At 39.6% G+C, this 20,756-nt stretch overlaps 1 protein-coding gene across 1 annotated transcript in view; it reads right to left on the bottom strand.

Annotated features, from left to right (window-relative positions):
- LOC113672069 (lysosomal-trafficking regulator) overlaps positions 1-20,756 on the bottom strand; it is a 38,166-nt gene that overhangs the window by 2,742 nt on the left and 14,668 nt on the right. Inside the window, exons 18-53 of the mRNA XM_089212729.1 lie at positions 20,154-20,292; positions 19,506-19,763; positions 18,908-19,081; positions 18,169-18,453; positions 17,257-17,464; positions 15,394-16,207; positions 14,740-14,947; positions 14,426-14,512; positions 14,094-14,179; positions 13,552-13,794; positions 12,937-13,029; positions 12,456-12,541; positions 12,240-12,375; positions 11,458-11,836; positions 11,100-11,162; positions 10,795-10,929; positions 10,423-10,587; positions 10,233-10,297; positions 9,690-9,878; positions 9,169-9,311; positions 8,165-8,267; positions 7,708-7,769; positions 7,502-7,563; positions 7,237-7,323; positions 6,597-6,662; positions 6,131-6,222; positions 5,760-5,918; positions 5,448-5,514; positions 4,881-5,028; positions 4,485-4,625; positions 3,947-4,050; positions 3,179-3,292; positions 2,464-2,767; positions 1,805-2,130; positions 1,604-1,702; positions 515-657 (exon numbers count right to left, since the gene is read on the bottom strand). Coding sequence (XP_089068855.1) covers positions 515-657; positions 1,604-1,702; positions 1,805-2,130; positions 2,464-2,767; positions 3,179-3,292; positions 3,947-4,050; positions 4,485-4,625; positions 4,881-5,028; positions 5,448-5,514; positions 5,760-5,918; positions 6,131-6,222; positions 6,597-6,662; positions 7,237-7,323; positions 7,502-7,563; positions 7,708-7,769; positions 8,165-8,267; positions 9,169-9,311; positions 9,690-9,878; positions 10,233-10,297; positions 10,423-10,587; positions 10,795-10,929; positions 11,100-11,162; positions 11,458-11,836; positions 12,240-12,375; positions 12,456-12,541; positions 12,937-13,029; positions 13,552-13,794; positions 14,094-14,179; positions 14,426-14,512; positions 14,740-14,947; positions 15,394-16,207; positions 17,257-17,464; positions 18,169-18,453; positions 18,908-19,081; positions 19,506-19,763; positions 20,154-20,292 — 6,033 coding nt within the window. The remainder of the gene's footprint in view (positions 1-514; positions 658-1,603; positions 1,703-1,804; positions 2,131-2,463; positions 2,768-3,178; positions 3,293-3,946; positions 4,051-4,484; positions 4,626-4,880; positions 5,029-5,447; positions 5,515-5,759; positions 5,919-6,130; positions 6,223-6,596; positions 6,663-7,236; positions 7,324-7,501; positions 7,564-7,707; positions 7,770-8,164; positions 8,268-9,168; positions 9,312-9,689; positions 9,879-10,232; positions 10,298-10,422; positions 10,588-10,794; positions 10,930-11,099; positions 11,163-11,457; positions 11,837-12,239; positions 12,376-12,455; positions 12,542-12,936; positions 13,030-13,551; positions 13,795-14,093; positions 14,180-14,425; positions 14,513-14,739; positions 14,948-15,393; positions 16,208-17,256; positions 17,465-18,168; positions 18,454-18,907; positions 19,082-19,505; positions 19,764-20,153; positions 20,293-20,756) is intronic.

Genomic DNA, 20,756 nt, shown 5'->3' with positions numbered 1-20,756 from the left:
TGTAACTTGCATATAGGGCTAATAATGAAATTCTATTTTTTTTTCTTGGTCATCAATGCATCACACAAGCAGGTTAAGAAAAAGGAGATATATGAATGGGGGAACCAAAAAAAACAAAACAAAACAAAACAAAAACATACAGACACAAAACAACAACAGGAAAGAAAGAACAAATGATAAAAACATCAACTAAACATGTACTGTTTCAGCTTTAAATTCTAAAAAAATTGCCAAAAAAAACTACTACATCATCTACTTCTACATATGGTTTGTTGAAAGTGTCTCGTAGGTTTGTTTGACCAAACATAGAGCAAGTAAAGCAACACCAGACGAATCTTAGATTGCATTCGATACTCATTTAAAAATTTCCCTTGTCGTCCCGATCGCTTGAGTATTATTTGGGACAATTAGTGCCTTCCCTAAAAATTTGGAAAACAGGCTTTCGCATTATTTAAATTAATATCAATTCCGCCACTGGGACTTGAAAACCGTTACGTCCTAAGAAAAATCTTACCTATTCAAATCCCAAATGATGGCCGTCGTATCCCAACTACCACTGACAACAATACTGAAGGCTTGACACAACTTCATACATGTGATGTAATCCTTATGTCCGTGAAGACGAACTCTCGAACCCAGTACTTCCATACCGGTTTCCTGCAATATTGGGTGACAACATTTGTATTTCGATTCGCAAACAAGAGATACCTTATAATAGGGCAGCAATTCGAGATTAAACTTTCAATTAATGACTCGCCCATCAACAGTGATTTCTTTCCTAAATACAGGAAGTATTTAAGGTAAGTATTTAAGGCTTAAATTTTTAAATTGGAGAAAAAGTGTTAGCAAAAAGGAAAAACTATCCATTTTAGGCGTCAACTCATCATTAACAAAAGCTATTGTCGTGCCGATATTATGCTGTTCACACTGACATTAATATTATTTCTACAAGTTGAACTCAGTTTTTACATGTACCAATGTAATTTGAAAACATCAGTTACTGTTCTGAAACTGTTATGCGACGTATGCAACCTGCAGATAAAGGGGGCGAGTGTCTCTGAAGAAACTGTGGTGCTGCGTCGCTGAGAGGTATCACAAAAGAATTTGGTTTGAGGTGATTATGTAAATTTGACAACGTAAAGACATTCCTTACTAGAAGTCTCTCCAGAGTTTCAGAAGGTAAAACGAGTTGCGATAGTAAACAGCGCTGAAGTGGTGGAAGAATAAAAAAAAAAGAGAGAGGTTTCGATCGGGTAATAAACAGATCCGACCCAAACCTCTCCCTTGTTTACTCCCCAAGCTACCTTACTATTACATTACGCTACATACCTTTCGCTCTGACGAAGGGCTAACGCTCGAAACGTCAGCTTCAGAAACTCTTAACATTGCCCGATTTACATTATTTCCTAACACACCCCCCCTCCCCCAAGGACGCAGCACCTCAGTCTCCATATCAACGTTCCTCTTTATACCTTAGTGGTAGCTGCATATGTCGCGCAGATTCATATGGAGCGATGCAATAATACAACCCCCCCTCCCCCCCCCCCAAAAAAAAAAAAAAAAAAAATTCAGTGTCAAGATAAATCTTAATGCAGTGACCTACCACAGCTGGGTTGTACTTGACAGGCAGCACTGATAACGTGCCAGTCGATGTAGCGATGAACAACAACTTACATCCGTCAGTCACAACGCAACACGTGATCTACACGAAAATAAAACCCGAATAAAATTCGGTATCAAGCGTTCAGTCGATCAATACATGCAGAATTCCATATAATTAAAACTCTTCTACCACAGGTTCTACCTTGTCTGGTGTGTGGTGTTCCATGAGACAGACAGGCGCGCTTTCAGGGGATGGGCACACGCGTACACCTCCATCCATGTACCCCCAACTCAAAACCGCGGACCAAATCAATCTTTCTTCACTCTCCCCTGGCTTTGCTTGGTGCACGGTCAACAAGGTAGAGTTGTGACCCAGGACAAAGACAGAGTCATTCTTGAGACAGACCAGAGATTGAACGGAGGTGTTCAACGGTTGCGTAAATCTCATTGCTGGGGCACCCATAGCCGGAGAACCCACATATTGTCCCCATTTTAGGCCCTCGACTGTGTTTACTGGCTGTCGAATTTCTGTAGAAATTACAAACGTGAAAAATATAGTCCGATTCTGTTTGTGGAATAACTAGAAGATAATTTTAGTGAAAAAAGACTAATCAGTTGTTTACGTTACTGAACACAATTTTAAGTTCAAGTTCAAATTATGTAAACAGAGAATCAACAAAATAACCGCCAAATAAAACATGATGGTAAAAATAAAGCAAAAAATACCAGACACAAAGTACGTTAGAGAAACTGCAAAAAGAGGATTCTTGTTTTTTGGTAGTATGGAACCAATCGATTGATTATTAATACAAGGAGGACCAGAGCAAGAAACAGTGGATAATGTAAGACCTGTAAACTTACCTGTTAGAGTGTCAACAGCGCTGCCCACAAGAGTGCCAGTATCAGATGACAGTGACGTGCTCAGCCGGTTTAACAAAAAAGCACCGTATAGTTCACCGTCCACAAACTTAAAAGTGTGACTTGAATGACTAACCAAAGAACTTCCCTCCCCGGATGACGAAGGCTGCGGTTGGCACTGCGGTCGTGGGCTGTGAGGAAATGTGAACAGTTGCTGGGGAGTCTGGCCGTATGTTTCTATCATAGTCTTGAGAGCTTTCTGACGAACAGGGTCTGTAATTGCATTCACATCTACACCATAGTATGTCTGAAAGGTTAAAAATGACACATGAGCCTAATAAGAGACCTGGCTTGTCAGAAAAGTTATTGAAAGTCGTGTAAAGCACTCTTACAGACAAAGTTCTATATTTTTGGTGCAACGAGATTTTAGAACAGTCTACCTAACAAATGAATAACTTGCCATTTGTTTTCCTTTTTTCCAACCGTCATAACTGGCTGGCCAAATCGAACCACTCGTAAAGCTAACTAATTTGATGGTTTAAAGTATCTGGCCAGATTAGCATCTTCTTGAGTGATATCCGTTATTAAGGAGTGTGTTGTGCACCTGTTTTTAAATTGACTGGTTCTCTCGGACAGCCACATTATCGTCGAAAGCCCTTAAAAATTCTAAAAGTTGTTACTATCGACAAATGTGATGGCACTGATTACTTCAACTTACAGCTGGGTGAAATACGTTGATGGCTTCTATAGCTTCTCGTCCTGTTTGTTTGTAACCAAACACAAGGTCGATCCAGTGGTTGAGGTTTTGCGAAACATACTCCGATTCCAAGGACTGTGGAACAAGTAAATAATCAAAAAAACATTATCACTCAAATATGAATTCTATAACAATTTATTTCATTGTAATTAGACTTTCTCAAAATTCTGCTTCATTTATTTACTTATTTATTTATTATATTACTTATTTGCGACATGTAGACAGGCTGGACCAGTTCAGCTTTAAAGCTGGTTCAAATGGGGGCCTATACGAACAAAAACTCTTTGCGAGAAGTGCGTGGGTTCTTGAACGTCCCCCGCTGATCAGTACAAAGAAGACACAGGAGACAGTTTATCTAAGGTTTATCACCCTAGTCCAAGAAGAATGGAATTTCTAGCCATTTTCGGATGTCTTAACAAAGGAAGCACAGTCTCCTCAGTTATTGTAAAACCTTAAGTGTTGATCTGGTCTGGGGAACGAACCAACAGTTTTTGGACTGGTCCACCGTCTGGGGTCTGGGATCGATTTCTCGCAACTCCTTCGGCTTTTATCGTGTCAAAATAAGAAGTAAACTGAAGCCATTTAACAAAGAAAATTGCCAAGAACGGCAAGCAGAATTCGACAAAACACAAGAAGAAGAGCAGATAAATTCTTTATATTTTGTTTTCTAAATTTAATCATCAGGAGTAATAAGTTGTTAAAGGCTGCTATGAAACAAGATGGTCGTACCTGTCTGTGAATCAAAGTGAAGAGCCTGGTACTACCTTTAGCCCACAGGGGAACCTCTACATTCATAACCCGCTGACCATTTTGACGAAGGCCAAAGTCAAAACCTGAGAGAATCAATTCACCAAATTAACTTGGCTAATTCGTCCTTACTTCTGTTTAACTTAGTGGTAGAGATTCTGGCTGTTGATGGAAAGAAGGTCTTCGGAAGGAAGCTTGAGAGTACGTCAAAGCAATTCCAGGATTCAAAGTTAACCTTGTATTTGATTTCTCTTGAATAAAAGAGCATTGTAGAGTTAAGGTTTAGGAAAAATTCAACTTATTTTTAGGTAGAATTGCTTCAGCTCATTCAACCTTGAGAAACTCAAACCACGTGGCTAATTTCCTCAAAGATAATCGTGTGTTTTCTCTGTATTTTACTTTGTCTCAAATAAACCTCACTTATCTTCCAACACGGTTCTAGTCTAAATGAAGATTCTTCAAAAATTACAGTAGCAACGATTTCATTTTCAGACCTCAATCATTGACCCTAACGCCATACCTTCGCGGTTCTCAAGGAACTCTGGGAGGAAAAAGAACTCTGGAATGAGCTCTTTGACATCAGTTGCAGATTCAAATGACGATAAACGCCACGTTGTTGCCATAGAGTGAAACGTACGATCAGGAATATCAAAATTTCGATCTGCCAAAGAATAAAGAATCTCCATTAAAGGAATAAACAAATAAACACAAACAAAACAGTGAAAACGCCAAAACATCGAGTAATTTTGCAAACTACTAGACAAAAAGGGGACAAAAAGGAATCAAAATGGAAAGGGAGTGGGAACGGGAATGAGAATGGGAAATGAAATGGAATGGCGATAACGGAATTGATGAATAGGAGAAAGAACGAGACGATTTCATTCAAGAGTACGGTTACCATTTTTGTTTGACTTACCTTGATATTGTAGAAACATTTTAGTAAACGGAGGCATTCGAACAAGAAAGTGCAAAACAGTGCCACTGTTAGAATAATGGCATCCATAATGATATGGGGCAGACATTGGATCTTCTTCCTCCATCCGTTCATACTCCTCTTGTAGCCACTAAGACACAAACAGTCAAACGTCACGCATTCCACGTCAAGCGTTCCGTATTGCGAATTCCACACGTAAAGACTAACAAACACTTTATCAGAAATATCTCATTCAGTCTTAACTCAAAGACTCGACTTTGTTCTTAACTACAACAGCATGAATTTAATAACTTTTTCCATGAGCGGCTGCCAATGATGTTATGGGTGATTGTGTCCGAAAATGGGGTCGTAAGGCGAAAACCAAACACGAGAGCCTGCGAAACAGACAGTGGTAACCGGCTTTGAACAAAACCCCTGCAACAGCTACGTGAAAATTAAACGTGTTAGCTTTACGTGCTTATGGAATATTTTCCTTGCACCTCTTTCGGTATTGCTGCCTCGACATCGATACAGTCTGACCGTGCAGTAAAAGAAAAAAAAAACACTTACTCTAAAGTTTTCTCGATACTTCCGTTCCTTTGACTGATTTTGAACGGCAATTGGACGAGAGAGGTCACTGAAAATACAAATACCTTAGTTATATTGTTAGCACATATCCAGTATACATCTTTTGCCAAATAGGTCCCTTGTAGAGGAATTTAGTTTTTTCAAATGAACAGGCAATCAAATCCACCCCTTTGAAATAGTGTTTTCACTGCTCAGTGTTAAAGCCGCCCAACATTTATCTGCATAACTCACTGTAATCGAAATATATAAATAAATATATATAATTTAAGTAATAAGAAAACAACTTATCAATACCGGAAACTCGTGACGTCGTTCAGATCCAGGACCTTGCTTCCAAAGTTAGCCAGCACGAAAGGGAACACAGGATACTGCATGAGGTCATTGAACGAGCGACCTGCCATCTTGTTCAGCTCTGTAAGGTACTGAAAGTTGGTCATCTGTCCAATCCGCCACCTGGTTAGAACAAGTGCAACACTTTCAGACGATGGATTTTGACAAATCAAGAAGTTTTGACTGTACTCTGTTCTGCTATGAAGCATGCTCATGCAAGAAGCGGCTAGAGCACGAAAGAAGTGTAGGGGAAACACGAGAAGTAGTCACTGCTTCTTGAGAATCATGGAAAGCGTTTTGTTAGATAAGGATAACATTCCTACTAACAGACGTACCTGTTTGTTAGAGCCATTAAATGCTTGTATTGCGGCGCTTCGTAACATGGCAGATGTCTCTGTTTAAACTGTTCCAGTACTTTTTCGCGGTCCTAATAAAAACAGACTTTAATCAAAAGGTTTCCTTTCAGAAGAAAATATATTAAACGGGGATGAAAATGAAAGATCTTAAAGTCTTTAGCTCCAATAAAAAAAGTTAATTCAGTTAACAATTTTAATTAAGCAGAACACATATATTTGCGCCAAACACGGTGTTAAAAAGTTATAAAATGAAACCAAAAAAGAAAAATAGGTTTTTGGTGAAAGTAAAAGGTGAAAGAAATTCGACATCCACTCAAAAGGTCTCTGGTCTGAACGAAACTAATGTTTCTGGTTTACATAAATTTTTTGTGTTCGCTTCACTGGCGTTTTCATGTCTGAGGATCATCAATGAAAAGCCAGTTAAAATGAAATTAACTCAAAGTACCTCTTTCGTGTCAAATGCCAATAAATACGTCCGGCCAGTGGTAAGGAAAATCTCCAAGCCATTGTCCTGTCATAAGTAAGAAAGAGTAGATATTACGTACCTTAAGCAGTCAGGAAAGCAACGCCGAAGAAGACGTCAAGCAAAAAATTAGTTTATCTATTTAGTTACAATTTCGCCAATGACTGGAGGTGTTTGCTGTCTTTTACGGTAAACTTCAGCAAAACGTATGTGAGCAGCATTAAATTCCATATAAAAACTTGAATAACTTGCCGTCGGTTTCCATTCTCGGGATACACAAATTTTGGTGATTTCACAATGTTGTTTTGTAGAGGACGGCTGGAAAGTGTACAACGTGTTAAAACTCTCGTGCTGAGCTACTGCTCTACCGATGTGATCCTTTGTTTTACCATGTCTTCGTTGCTAACGCCATCGTGGTTTTCTTAAGGTCTCTATGTTGTTTCGTTAGCGTTAGTTCGTACATCAAGGTGTATCTCTCGACATCTTTGTAAACCGCATCTTATAAGTTGAGCCATTGTGTACATTATTTTGTTTTCATAGCCAAATTTAGCGGATCTTCCATGGCTACAGGATAAATCTTTCATCTAAATGACAAAACTATCTTTCATTAACACGTGCCCACCTGAAGGCAATATCTCCTAGTTCGTATTTCTTGAATTTCTTCGTAGAGCCAGGATATGGAAATGGCATCCTTATTGCCTAACAAAATCTTAAAGAACAAAGAGAGAAGTGCAATATTCGATATTACTCCTTCAATTTCTGAAAGCTTCAGGTCGCTGGGGAAAATTTTAAATGTTTCTGCAATTGTTTAAATTTAAGCTCACATGGGTAGATGATTGCTTTACTAGACGTGCAACATATGATATCAAGAGAGAAAATAATCCTACTTGTGTAATGTCTGTGTCTATCTGCGTAGCCTCCTCACCCACAAAATACATGTGACTTTCACCTGCAAACAAAACATTGAAAGAAAAACTGATAAACCAGTCCCAAAAAAGACTGTCCTTTCACATCAATATAGTGACAACTTTTTTTGCCATTCTCGTGTCAGAAAATGGCATGGGACAAGATGGGAAAAACGTTTGTTACTTACCAATTAGAAGAACTCCTTTGATTTTACTGTCCAGTGTTATGTTCTTACAATGATGAAGAAAACTGGTGAAGCAATTAAAACCCATAGAAACAAACACATCAAAAGAAACCCAAAACTAAAACAAACAAACAACAACAAACAAACAGGCCTTAGTATGTCTTTAACAGCTTGGGATCGATGGAAACAGTTTCACAATGGACATTTTCAGTTCAAAGCATACGAAAAAACTGACAAAAATAATTCATTGATGTGAATCACTTCTACGGTTTCTTTAAGTGTTTCACAAATCAATAAGCTGAGATTTTAGTCGTTAACGGTCTACAAGTGTGATCCATTATCAGTCTCTGGTCATTCGTAAGTTGTTTGAATCCGTAGCGTCTCACTGTTTTCCCTGCACTTAGGAAAAGTTCAAAATTCGATAAGATATCTTCAACTTCCAAAGGAAGCCTCCACTCACCGAATGGTATCAGGAGTGTCAAAGATATAGTATACGTTTTTCTTCATTGAGGTCGTGGTGTCTTCAAACAGATATGACAACGGAGTGCTACCGCCCTTTGTCTCTATAAAATAAAAAGGGCGTGGCTAAGATTTTGACTAAAAAAGTGTTTTAAGAACGGCTCCTGGAGGTGAAATGCACTTATTCAGAAAGCACCTCTATTCCATTTGTTCATCATCCACAGACATTTTGTGCTGCGGAGCATTCGGTTTTCGGCTATTTCGAAAACAAAGAAAAAGGTTAAGGGTTAAGCATGACGCTTATAGTAAACAGCGGACGGCGGAAATCTCACTTCTCTCCATCCGCTTTCAGCCGTCGGCAGTCGGTGGCGACACCGAGGAAGACGCCGCCTTACCGTGGATTTAAAGCGGAGCTCGTAAAGCGCGCAGCAAAGCCGCAAACTTATTAAAACTGTAAAAATAACAACCTGTCAAGCCGAGAAAATTTAGTCAGTCACGTCAGCGAATGTCCAGGTACAGGTCGTCATATAATTTTTTTCGTTAAATAACTGAATGTATTTTCCACAGGCTATTGTTCAATGATCGCAACGTTTCGACTGTTACATTAGTAGTCTTCGTCAGACGACGAGGCAAAATATAAATCGGAAAAGACAAGTAGAGCGATGATCGAGAGAATTAAAGCACATGAAAGAGGCAGACGGCTTGCTTGCACTCTGTGGTTTCAGAGTAGGTCAATAAAACAGGACACGTTCTTATTTGTAAATAAGGTTAAATTTAATGACTATGACCCTTACTCATACACCCGTTACGTTCAAGAAGTCATTCGCATGAGAATTAATCCTAATGAACACCGATGGAGACAGAGGGATGAAAATTCTCAAAACAGGGATTCCCACAATCAAAAAGCACATCAACAGATCAGTAACAGAGCGGACCGACTAGCCGGAATGGTAATAAGGGCGGAAATGTACCAATGAAATACACCGATGAAAAAAATTTTCTCACTTTTGCCACAGTATTCCTTCATAAGATACTTCTCTCCTACGTCCAAATGAAACCGCTGAAGGCGACATCGCACACGGTCTGGGCCCTCTGTCGGGTCCAGTTTCCAAGATGAAGGAAAGTGCTCGACATCGTACCACACAGATCTAAAAGAAAGTAAAACGCGCATAGCACGAGAACACTATCTAAGGTCTTTTATGAAAATCTATTAATACCTCAAACATGTTATTCCAAGCGTGGTTATAGCTATCTACTTCAAGTTACTTAAAGATATTCTTAGATAAGACTATCAAAACAAAAACAAAGAGCAACAAGCACTACAGATTAAAAAGAACAAATTTATCAGCAGAAGGGGTTTCAGTTGATAAAACACCGAACTCTGTCAACTAGCTTACAATGAAATGTTCGGGGAGAATGTTACTACAAATCAAATCTCGGGAGCTTACGCTACAAACGAAAATTCCCACCGAACGATTATTGGGTATCATTGTTTTGACACAAGAAGAAGAGTGATTTCGGCTTACCGTTCATGGATAAGTCGTTCAATGAGTTGGCGCCATTTTTTACGAATCTGGACCTCAGCAGAAAGCGCATCCCTTGCATGTTTGAGCAGGGCTTGGCGTTTTGTGTCCTGAATCTCGACCACAACTCTAGTAACATCTTGAGCAACCGTTGATATGGCTTCACTAAGCTCCTCTGTTCTCTTGTCAAGTCTAGAAATAAATCCAAAGGGACATTTGCTATAATTCACGAATTTAAGGGAATACTGTACCTAAACTGCTGGTTTGTCCCGGGTACTTTACTTTGCCATAACTCCTAGAGGCCCGCTATTTTGATAATATGTTTCCACGAGTGGTGATTGTTTCCCAGTGCCTCAATCCTTAATTTTGACCTACCTGTTCTTATCAAAAAAAGTTACATTACATCTTTAAGTTCTTGGAAACCCCGAAGAGTGGGTGAAAAAAGTGTCGCTTTGAACACAGTATTGAGGCGGAAAATGAAAAACTAGTCATAAAAAAGAGAATGTAAAGAGTAACCATGTTGAGATGAATAGTGAGTTCCATTACCTTTTATAACCATCCCTTCTCTGTTTTTGCCATTGCATCATACCTGTGGAATCCCAAATCTGAAACTAAGATATACAGCAACTCTTAGACAACAATTACGTTTAAATTGTGCAAAACGCGTTGAGAGCCGGGAGGAAGATCACCAGTTGGAGCACATGACAGACGTTATTCGAATATTTCGCACACTAACCTCCTCGTCATTTGAAAGTTTGCTGTCGCCAACGTTCAAGCGCATAGACTGCAGGTTCATAGACAACATCAGGTCTTTAAAGTTCTCGGCGTTCTTTCTCTGTTCCTGAGTGAGACCAGGATCGTCGAGAATCTTCAAAACATATACTGCTGTGCGTTCACGGAGCTAGAAAGAGAAGGTGCGCAGAAAAAGGAGGTGAAACAATTTCCAACTGAGTATCGACAATAATCCAGGATTACTTTGGTTTTGCTTTACTTGGCATTATGTTTAATTTGGAAACTTAGCACCACCATCTCAACGAACTAAAATCAATCTAAACTTGGTCATTCGCGTTATCTCCGCTCCACGAAAGTTGCCTGTTTTCATATTTACCTTCGATCCTCCACTGGTTCTCAGCACAGTCTCTATAATCTTTTTAGCACGTCGATGACGGACGAGATTGAGCGCAAAACACGACAAGTCCAAATCTTGACTTGGATTCAACATGAACACCAGCAGTTTGCCCAGCTGAAAGAAACAGGAAAACGACGCACATGAAACTTTGCCTGTTGTTGTCAAATAAGTTATAGATCTATAGATCTATAGATATAGATCTATAGATATAGATCTATAGATCTATAGATCTATAGATCTAGATAGTTATAGGTATAAGTGTTTTCAGAAAACAATGGATTTACCTGTGCTTTCAAATGATCTTTACAAACGATGAAGAGTTTATAAATTTCTCGCTTTCTTCCATCCTTGAGATAAAACACAACAAAACTGAACATGATCCTGTTAATTATTCACAATTTTCTATTAGCTAAGTAGAATTGTAAGCCAAATAAATTATCATTAAATCCTTGCCATGAAAACTTGGGCCTCCTACTATCATACGAGCTATGAAAGTTGCTGGACGATCGCAAACAACGTAAAGTTATGTTAGCAAAAATGTCATTAAGACAGAGAATTTAAATAGTTTATAATTCCAAATATCTCGAGTAAGTTAAACTATGCCAAGTGGGACCGTTTGAGGTGCCTACGAAAATTACATACCAAACAAGCATCAAAAATTTCCAAAAGTAAACTAAACACGAACTGCGCAAACTCCTTCTCAATGGCTGCTCCGGCAACTCGCACCATCCCTGGACGCAAAGCCTCATGGACGTCCATCTCGACAGAATCGAAATGAAAGGCAATGAAGTCCTCTGGGAGAAAGAAAGTCTTGCAGTACACTATAGAGTTCACGGCCAACTGGCACGTGATCTGAAAACGCCGCGTCTGTTCATTAGAATTTGCACTTGTTGGGGACTCTTTGAGCTGGCTCGGATCAAGGCACAATCTGAACTGGTCTCGATCCAAGTTGATCCAAGACGAGACCGGAGTGAATGCGGGAACTGGGTCGACGTTATTATCTAGTCCACGAAATGGTAATCTGAGGGCACATAAACGTTGAAAACTTAAAAAATAGCACTCTCTTTATGATAAGCGTTTGTGACTGTAATTGCAATATGGTGTCTGCAGTTAATATTACCAAAACCAGAACAAATGTGAAGGTCCTCTTTCGATAGAATTACGCTTTTAACAACGTTAAAAAAAGCGTCCTTGAGAGAGTCTATTCGCATGCACTACCACTGTGATAAATAATAATATTATCAATGTTAATATGAATAATAATAGTAATAATGATAATAACAATAATACAAATTATACACTTAAGCGCTCAAGGTAGCACTAACTATCTTTAGGCCAGACTAACTGTAATTTTTGTTTTGAGAATTAAAACTGAATAAAAATAGCTGTTGTTATTGTTGCTGCTTTTGTTTCAGTGTCATTACCTCAAGCTAGATGGTTTTATCTTCTTTCCTCCCACAGGTCCTTCCCCTTTACTGACTTCTTGGAAGAAATGCAAGGCCACTTGAATAGCGAAAAAACGAAAATATCGAGCACAGTATGATGTAGAAGGATCGTGATCTATGTAAAAGAGAAAAATGGCATTCAAACTTCTGCACGGAAATCAACTGAAACACAAACATTTTAAAGATGAGACTCACCTCTCTTTTTGTGATCCTGTTCTTCCAGGTTCTCTAATGCAATCAGCATATCTTCAAACATTTGAAAATAAAGGTTGCCGTTGGTGCTGAGTTTAGAAGAAATGAAACTGTTAGGATTTACTTAATGGACAAAACCTCTTAACTCTAATTTTCCCTTTAAACCTGGTTTAAGAATATTGATAAAAAATGAGAAATTGTACTGACGTCTTCATGGGTCTACTATGCTTCAAATAAAATCATACACGCTAATTTGACGGAGGTTTATCTTAGTAATTCTCTCATTTTCGTTGCATGAACAAAACACTAAGCTACAGTTATTCGAAGGGTGGATAACGCGATTCACTAGATCAATTCCTATCAAGTGGATGGCGCAGTACAATTCTCTGCTCAGTAGCATTTTATCGGTTGGATCCGTCGCTTGAGAAATTGGCCAAGGATTACAAAGCAAAAAATGTAATGATAGGTCATAATTATCTGTTACCTGCATGCTTTCCTAACAATACACACAACAAATTGCTGAAAGTCTTCCATTACTGCATCTAGGTCTGGAAGGTTACTCGGATTCCTGACAAACCTAAAGAGGGGACCGAGCAAATTTGCAGTATCAAGGTAATAAACGGCCTCACATTCAATCAAGTTATGAAGACTCGGTAAAGCTACCGACTTCATAATTGGAACTGGAAAGAAGTCACGTCCTAAATGGGCATTCAACCGGATTCAGTTTTATCGTCTCACTCTTGTGATAAAGTTTAGCATCTTTACTTGATAACACATCTTATCTACTTAATTCCCTTAATAAATCTGTGTTATAGCTTTAGCCCTCCAAGTATTTTGACTTCTAAAGTTAGCGTTCCTTCCAAAAAGTTTGTTATCCGCGGTCTATCACTGCCTATAACAGCTCTTACCGCCGTCTGTTTGGCGTGCGAGCAGGCTCTCGTTTGACTTTCACCTAAAGGTTCCCTTTCGGGACACAGCTGCCTATTACACAATCGGCAGCCGCCATGGAAAGAAATATTGAAACCCCTGTGTGGCAATAAAAACATGAGGTGGATAAATAATTATAATGATCAAAACAGGCCAGGTTACAATCTTCTACCTCTGTTTGTGTCGTAATGTGCAAAGTCCATAAATCACATTACACACAGTTTCCAACAACCCGTGATCGACAGCCTGAAGGCACAGGTCATCCACTTTGATGAATAGCTGGCACAAATGTTGGATCAGAAGATGAAATAAAGATGGCTTTAACACACTGTTCTCTAACAGGGCCATAAGAGGGACCACGCCCATGGGGCGGACAGAGGAGGCCAGGTCTCTGTCCTCTGCCCCTGAGTAGTTACTGTGGATAAGCACAAGATATAACTAATAATCATAAATGATTAATAACAATATAATTAATAATCATCAATGATTAATACCAAAAAAGACAGACCAGACTTTGGTTTAAAGAGAGTAACAAGCTCCTTAAGAAAAAAAATTATTCAATTTTCTATCCGCAGAAAGAATTATTTGTTACTGCCTTACTCCCGTTACTAAGAGACACTTCTGAGTAGAGGTCTCCGTAGCAGTTTTGGTTCCATTTACATATCTGCCTGTGGGAAGAGGCAAAAGGTTTGTATATAGATAAGTTGAACTTACTAGTCTTTGTTCAAGTCAACAGGACGATCCACAAGAAGCGACAGACAGCCCTCTATTAACAGCTTTGTCACCGGATGATCATAAAGCTACAACACATAAATAAGAATTGTATATGGCTTGTTATATGCTAAAAAGAGATCACATTAACTAAATGAAAAGCGTTCGCTGATACCGTGGGAATTTAGAGTGCCGATTTGAAAGATAAATTTTTGTTGTAAAGATTTGCGGCTTTCCAAATTAACTAGATGTAGGGAAAGGCCACAGACCGTCACATTTAGTTTAGAACGTACAAATAAGAAAGGAACTATGCTTTTGGTAAAACACTGTCTCACCTGGTTCGCCAACAGGTGGAAACCGTGGATTCTTAAGAACTGCTCACAACGTTTAGGCTCTGCCTTCTGTAAATACTGGAAAAGAATCTGAACCAGAGTATAGTAGATTAATCCTCGGGTAACTTCATAAGAGGAATGCTTCAAAATAACACTATCTAACTAAAGAAATACTTGCTAAAATCTTTAATCTTGATGGCCTATGACAATGGAGTACAAAATCCCAAATATAATAATGGAATTTTGGAAGATCCTCTGAAAAATTTACTAAGACAATCAAAAAAGGTCCACAATAATCACACACAAAAAAAACCCACCCTGATGGCAAGTTCTCTGACATTATCTGAATCGTGATGAGCCCACACCAATATGTATTCAGCTTTGAGAACCTCGCCAATCACTGCTGGCACATGCTCAGATGGCAGATTGAACAGTTTCTTCTCCAGCAGTTTCATTAGACCCAATCTCAGTGTTATCATCACATCAACGTCTTGTACGCTGTCTGAACGAGTGGGGCAGTAAGTCCTGTGTGTGACACAACTAAAGTCATGAAACTCAGCCTCTGGATTCAAACTTCCACCTACTTCTCTTCCCTTTCCCTCCTTTCTTCACTAAAAAGATTTCACCGTACCTTTGAGGAGTTTCCAATCGAGTGTCAAACGTAATTCAGATTCTTTAGTTTAATTTAACTTAGCTCTATGATTGGTCCAGAAACTCGTGTCATCCTCTCAAAAGATCATATGCAAACTAATGAAAAAGTCACAGAGTTCTCATTGGTTGATGATATATAATGATAATAGATCTTTGTTATGATTGATTGCGTTGATTAATTTGGTTTTGGTTTTGGTTTTTCGACATTCATTTGGAAACTGAACATTCTATGAAAAGCTATGTGAAGATAAAATTGTGCAATTAAGGATATTTAAGACAGGTCTTGAAGATTAAGATGCCTCTCTCCCTTCAACACTTACCTTGTACTTGACTGTATCCCAGGGAATCCTTCCACCACCAGGTAATCATCATGGGAACTTGGATTGACCACACTACTTTGTAAAGAGCTGAAATCAGATTCGTTTATAAAATCATACTCCGTGGGATCAAAACTAGACTGTCCATCGTAACTTGGGACTGATTCATAGTTCCTAATCACCATTGGGTTGCTGCCGGAAATGGTGCGTACTCCTGGGTAAGACATACCCAGGGGTGTGCCTGGGCTCGTCAAAGGAGAGGGGCTCATTCTGGGGTCGGGTTCTCTCAATTGGCTCTCGTGCAGCACAAGAGCACTACTACTCAACCCTTCACCGGCCTCTTGCTTTGGAACGATGACACGACGGTTTCTGTCTCCTTTAGGCACGGCAAGTCCTCCAGTAGGTACAGAAGCCTTGCCAGAGCTCCCAGGTGCCACCTCCATGGGGACGCTAAACTGAAATACATCTTTGTCGTCCCTTGTCCCCTTTGACGCCTCACGAAAATTCCAGTGAAGTTGGCTATCAGGTTCTAAACCTGATGCAACAGATCTGCTGAGTTCAGTTACACTCCGGGATGACGTCTTCAAAAGCCTTCCCTTTTCTTGATCATTCTGTAGATTGGCACGTGACCTTTGCAAATCTTTGCTTTTAATAGACTCAAAACTAAGTGACCGGCTCATTGGGTTTCTTGAGGGGTTCCTCCCTGGGCTGGTGAACTGAAACGGTCTTGGTGAGTGTATCGAGCGAACTGGAGCGGTAAGAGGAGAAGAAATCGAACCACCACTGGCCGCGGGCAAAGAAAGGTTTGAACCCAGAGCTGCCGACGCAAAAAGAGGGGGGCTATTTGAACATAATCTGAGGACAACAGGTAGTAATCCATCTGGAATGTTCACGAGAGGGACAAGTTTTCAGAAGAGTGATATTTAGCCGCTACATAGCGAATGCTATCATACCAGGAAACAATAAAACAGTGAATAAAAGGGATAAGTTTCTAAAGACACTGTGGTGCTACGTCTGTGGGAGAGTATAGCAGGTAATTTAGCATTGACAACTGAATTAAAAACGTAAAACGGCCACCGTAAAGAGTTAAAAGACTGATGTTTCGCGCGTTACCCCTAAGTAAGAGTGATTGGAGCAATCGCTCTAACGAAGGGCTAACGCTCGAAACGTCAGCCTTTTAATTCTTTACGGTGGCCAATTTACATTTTCAACTCAGTTATTAAATTCAAGCATAATTGTCTTTTTCTCTTTCTTCTCTAAGCGTCTGAAGAGGAACGCTTGAGAGCTTCAGGCTTGTTTGTGAAAGGAAGATCGAACTACCAATAATAGTTGCGAACGAAAGCAATCTTTAACATCCCGTCTTAAGCTCTTAGGAGTCTAAGTGTCTTAGAATGGTGTATGGTGGCTCCACAATTAAGGTTGGGAACAAAACTTTCAGTAGACTATAAGGGGGGCAGTTAAGTCTGCATACGCTGCATACAGAACCCAGCCTGTATATGTCACCGAGCCTTATCCTCGTCTCCATAGCATGAGGTGACTAAGAGTAACGTTACTTCCCCTGAGGAAATGCTGGTCCTTTAAAATTAACACCCCCCCCTATCCCCTCCCCCTCTAACCCTTACCTTACCACTGATACCCATTCTTACCCTAGGTGAGCAGTGGAACTCAGAGTAAAGCAGTTTGACCAAAAAAAAATGCGTTGTGAAGTTACGAGTTCTATCCGTTAGGGAGAAAAAGGCCGTTTTTCTATTAGTTAACTATGTCTTTTGCAATCATCTTTTTCAGGGATTAGTAAGAAGAAAGGAAGAGGAGGCAGAAAGTAGGCTGGCTTGACTATCTACAACGACATAAACGTGTTTTACATACACGAGTCGAGAGAGTGTTCCCTAAGATAACATCTGCTTGGTGCATCCAATCGAGTGGTGTCCTTCGTCGGGTGGACGGCAATAAGGAACTCACAAACAGACTTCAACACCGTTAAGTCAGGGGGATTGCCCATGATATTCTGTATAATATTCACATAAGAGGAGCTTATTACTCGTGGAATTTCCTTGCACTCTTCACTCTGTCTCTCCTGTGAAACAACAATAAGATGATAGTCACACCACAATTCGAAACGCAGCAATACTCTGCATAACTAAAGTTAGGTCATTGTGCGGAATATTTATACCATTAAAAAGTCTCTTGATTAAAACTTTGAACGTCAAGCAACGACAAATCCAAGTCAAGTAAAAAGCGAAAGTTTCTCAAGAAAGTAACGAACTGAATACAAAATCAGAAAAAGTTTCCCTACCCCTCAATCCATTTCATAAAATGGCGAGGAATTCTAAAAGTTTTCAATAAAAGCCACTTATCAGTGGTCTACCGCCGCCTAAAAGACCTTTCACGGCCAACTGGGCACAGCCGCTCCTTGCACCATCGGTAGGCGCTTGTGGAAAAGTTATTAACATTCCTGTAAATAACAGGACCGTGCCCTTTCATGTTGGGGCTTTATATCTTGTCACCTTATTTCGCTAGGTTAATTCACAATAGTTCATGTTATCAGCGTGTAGAAGGTGGGGTAGGGCTCTTTAAGGAAACATGCAGTTACCTACACAACACTATCGGAAAACTCCGCCAACTGAGTGAAGGCAATCAGTAAACTGCCTTCCCCAGAGAGAATTAAGGACGCGAGAGTTGTCAAAACGAATCATGCGTCTTGCGGTCGAATAGTTTAAGACAAAAGAAGCTTTCAATTTCAAACAAGAATTCTTTACTGTACTCCTGAAATAATCTCACCTGACATCCACTCAGGATTTGCTGCACGAGCTGTGCCTTCTGGAACTGAATGATGTTAAAAGTGTAATAACTGTGGCTTCCGTGCACCAAAATTTCAATAGTGGCCAACAGCATTTCCAGTACGCCTTGTTTGGCCCTCTCCCATATTTTCCAGTTAAGCAGGAAATGCTGGAAAATGGCGACGTTCCGAACCACTGCAGTGGAGTCGATGTTCAGCATTATAGGATCATCGGCTAGATTTGTTAGTTTGAATACATCGCCATTACAAGCCGCTTCCATCAGCACCTAATGTGAAAAGAATGGAACTGGTTAAGATTTGCATGGGACGTGCGTATCTCGTTTTCATATACCCGGCCAAAGAAACAAAACGATCATCCAGTAAAACCACAAATTGCCGTGATACGGCCGCGGTCTTCACTTCAAGCGCACGAATCTGAACTTTCAACATATGAAATAAAATAATAATGAGACATATTTGTGATATTTTCTACTGAAGTTTTGGAATCGACACGAGAACGAACGGTCTACCGGGCTTTCAAGCCAGAGATTACGTGGAATTCCTTCGAGTGGTTTTTAAACATAAAACGATTGCGTTCTAACTTTTGATTAAGTTGCACATGAAACGGCTGTTACCAATTGAAGGGTAGTGCTCATATACTGGGATCCTATTACCCAACAGGACAAGATCCGGCATAAAGATAAACGAGAGCTGTTCTGGGTCGTTTATCAAAGAACTCACCTTCAGCGTATGGTAACCAATCTTACACTCCGGAGACAGCAGAATCCTTTTTAGCAATGCAAACCCAGACTCTTCGACCATGGCACGGGCGTGAAAGACGGAGAAACTCTGAAGCGACAAAACAACTGACAAAGCCTCCGCTTGTGTTTTTTCATTTTGTGTTTGTTCCACCACCTGTGTGGGAAGATTTTCTCAGGCTTAGCCAGTAGGAACCTTTTAAAGCAGTCACAATGGCAGCACTTAGAAAAACATTGAATGGTTCCAAGAGTTTCCTGTTTTTAATAGCGCTGTGGTTTTCGTTAAGTCTACAATAAGTTTTCAATGGAGAGGAGTTGGAAGAAGTAGTGTTTTAGTAAATACCTTACAAGCTGGATAGATAATGAACCGAAAATTAGTTCAAAGAAACTTCGTCAATTATGTTCGTTAAATTTGACACATAAATGGAAAGAACGATGATGGACAGAATAAAACAAACGTGTGTTCAGGCCATAACATCTCCTAGATGACCTTTATTCCTTTGAAGTCGTCTCTACTAATCTAGTCTCATATCTGAGTTATTTATGTTGTTTTGAAACGCTGGCTCTTAACGTGTACAAACCTTAGCAAAAAGAAAAATGAAGACACCAATTCCCCCGACATCATGAGCTGATTCCAAAATGGTCTGTTGCCGTTGAGATTCGACATCAGAAGTGACCCTGGCATCAACTTCCCAGGGTTCGTACTCGCTTTGTTTTAGTCTCTGGTCAGTGATATTCATAGACGCTAGTCTTTCTTGCCTTTCTTCGCTGGTCAACAACTCAGAATACTGCTGGAATCGCAACGGACACATAGGCGAGTACACAGCAGCGAGCCGCTTCTAAAATGTAAATAAACATACCTCGTCTTTCAATAGAAACGGTTACAGAAGTAAAGAACGCTACACCTTTAAGTCTAGGAGTAACCATCATCTTGTTTCACATTACAGTGTGACCACTGAATCAAACAAAACAGTTACGAGAATAAAAGGAAAATGATCACCATTTTAAGAAGCTCTTGATTGTCAAAAAAATCTCCCTAACAGTGCCATAAGAAATGTTTACATAAATTCATGGAGGACGTTAAGGACTCGGTCGAGTGTCAAGCGCGTAAAGAATTTGGTTGGCCTTCCTTCGAAAAGACTATCACATTGCGTAGATTGATTTTTGCTTTGTACTACAAAACGTAAAAATAGATTTTAATTTCATTTGCATTAAATCTTGTACCTTACCTTAAGTGACAACTCGAGATCAGGTACAACGACATGAGGACTCGTGAGAAAACCGGGAGGTAAGTTTGCCGCGACAGCTTGTTCAGTAATGGCTACACGAGACCATAAGTTAGCTGCTTCCATGAACAATTGCGCTGAGCTAAAACAAGTATCATGATATTTAGAACAATTACAAGCTAGAAATTCCATCTTAGTTTGTTATTGGTCAGCACTATTTAACGAGGAATCATGTTTTTTTTTTTTTTTAATTTCGTGCGATACTGTCTTCTTTTTTAATCACTACTTGTAAAATTTAATAGTATTAAAGAAAGACTTTGGCGAGTTACAATGAAACACTAAACCAAACAAATGTGGGTGGTATTATCAATAACGATATCATTCTAAAGGTTAACTGAAGAGAGCAGGGTAAGTCGAAAGTCTAGGAAAACTTTGCTAACCACTAAGACAGTTGAGTTGAAAACTAAATAATTCCCTAATACACGTTACTTTGACACATTAAGAGACCTCTACTGTCCTCTATTCAGTCCGGTCCACTATCACTACAACAGTGTTTGTTTGTTTTGTTTTTTATTTCCCAGACGATTCCTTGTAGACTGGGTTGCA

The sequence above is a fragment of the Pocillopora damicornis genome, chromosome 7 (genome assembly GCF_964200805.1).
Source record: "Pocillopora damicornis chromosome 7, jaPocDami1.2, whole genome shotgun sequence".
Lineage (NCBI taxonomy): Eukaryota > Metazoa > Cnidaria > Anthozoa > Scleractinia > Pocilloporidae > Pocillopora > Pocillopora damicornis.
This window is presented reverse-complemented; position numbering and strand designations above follow the sequence as displayed.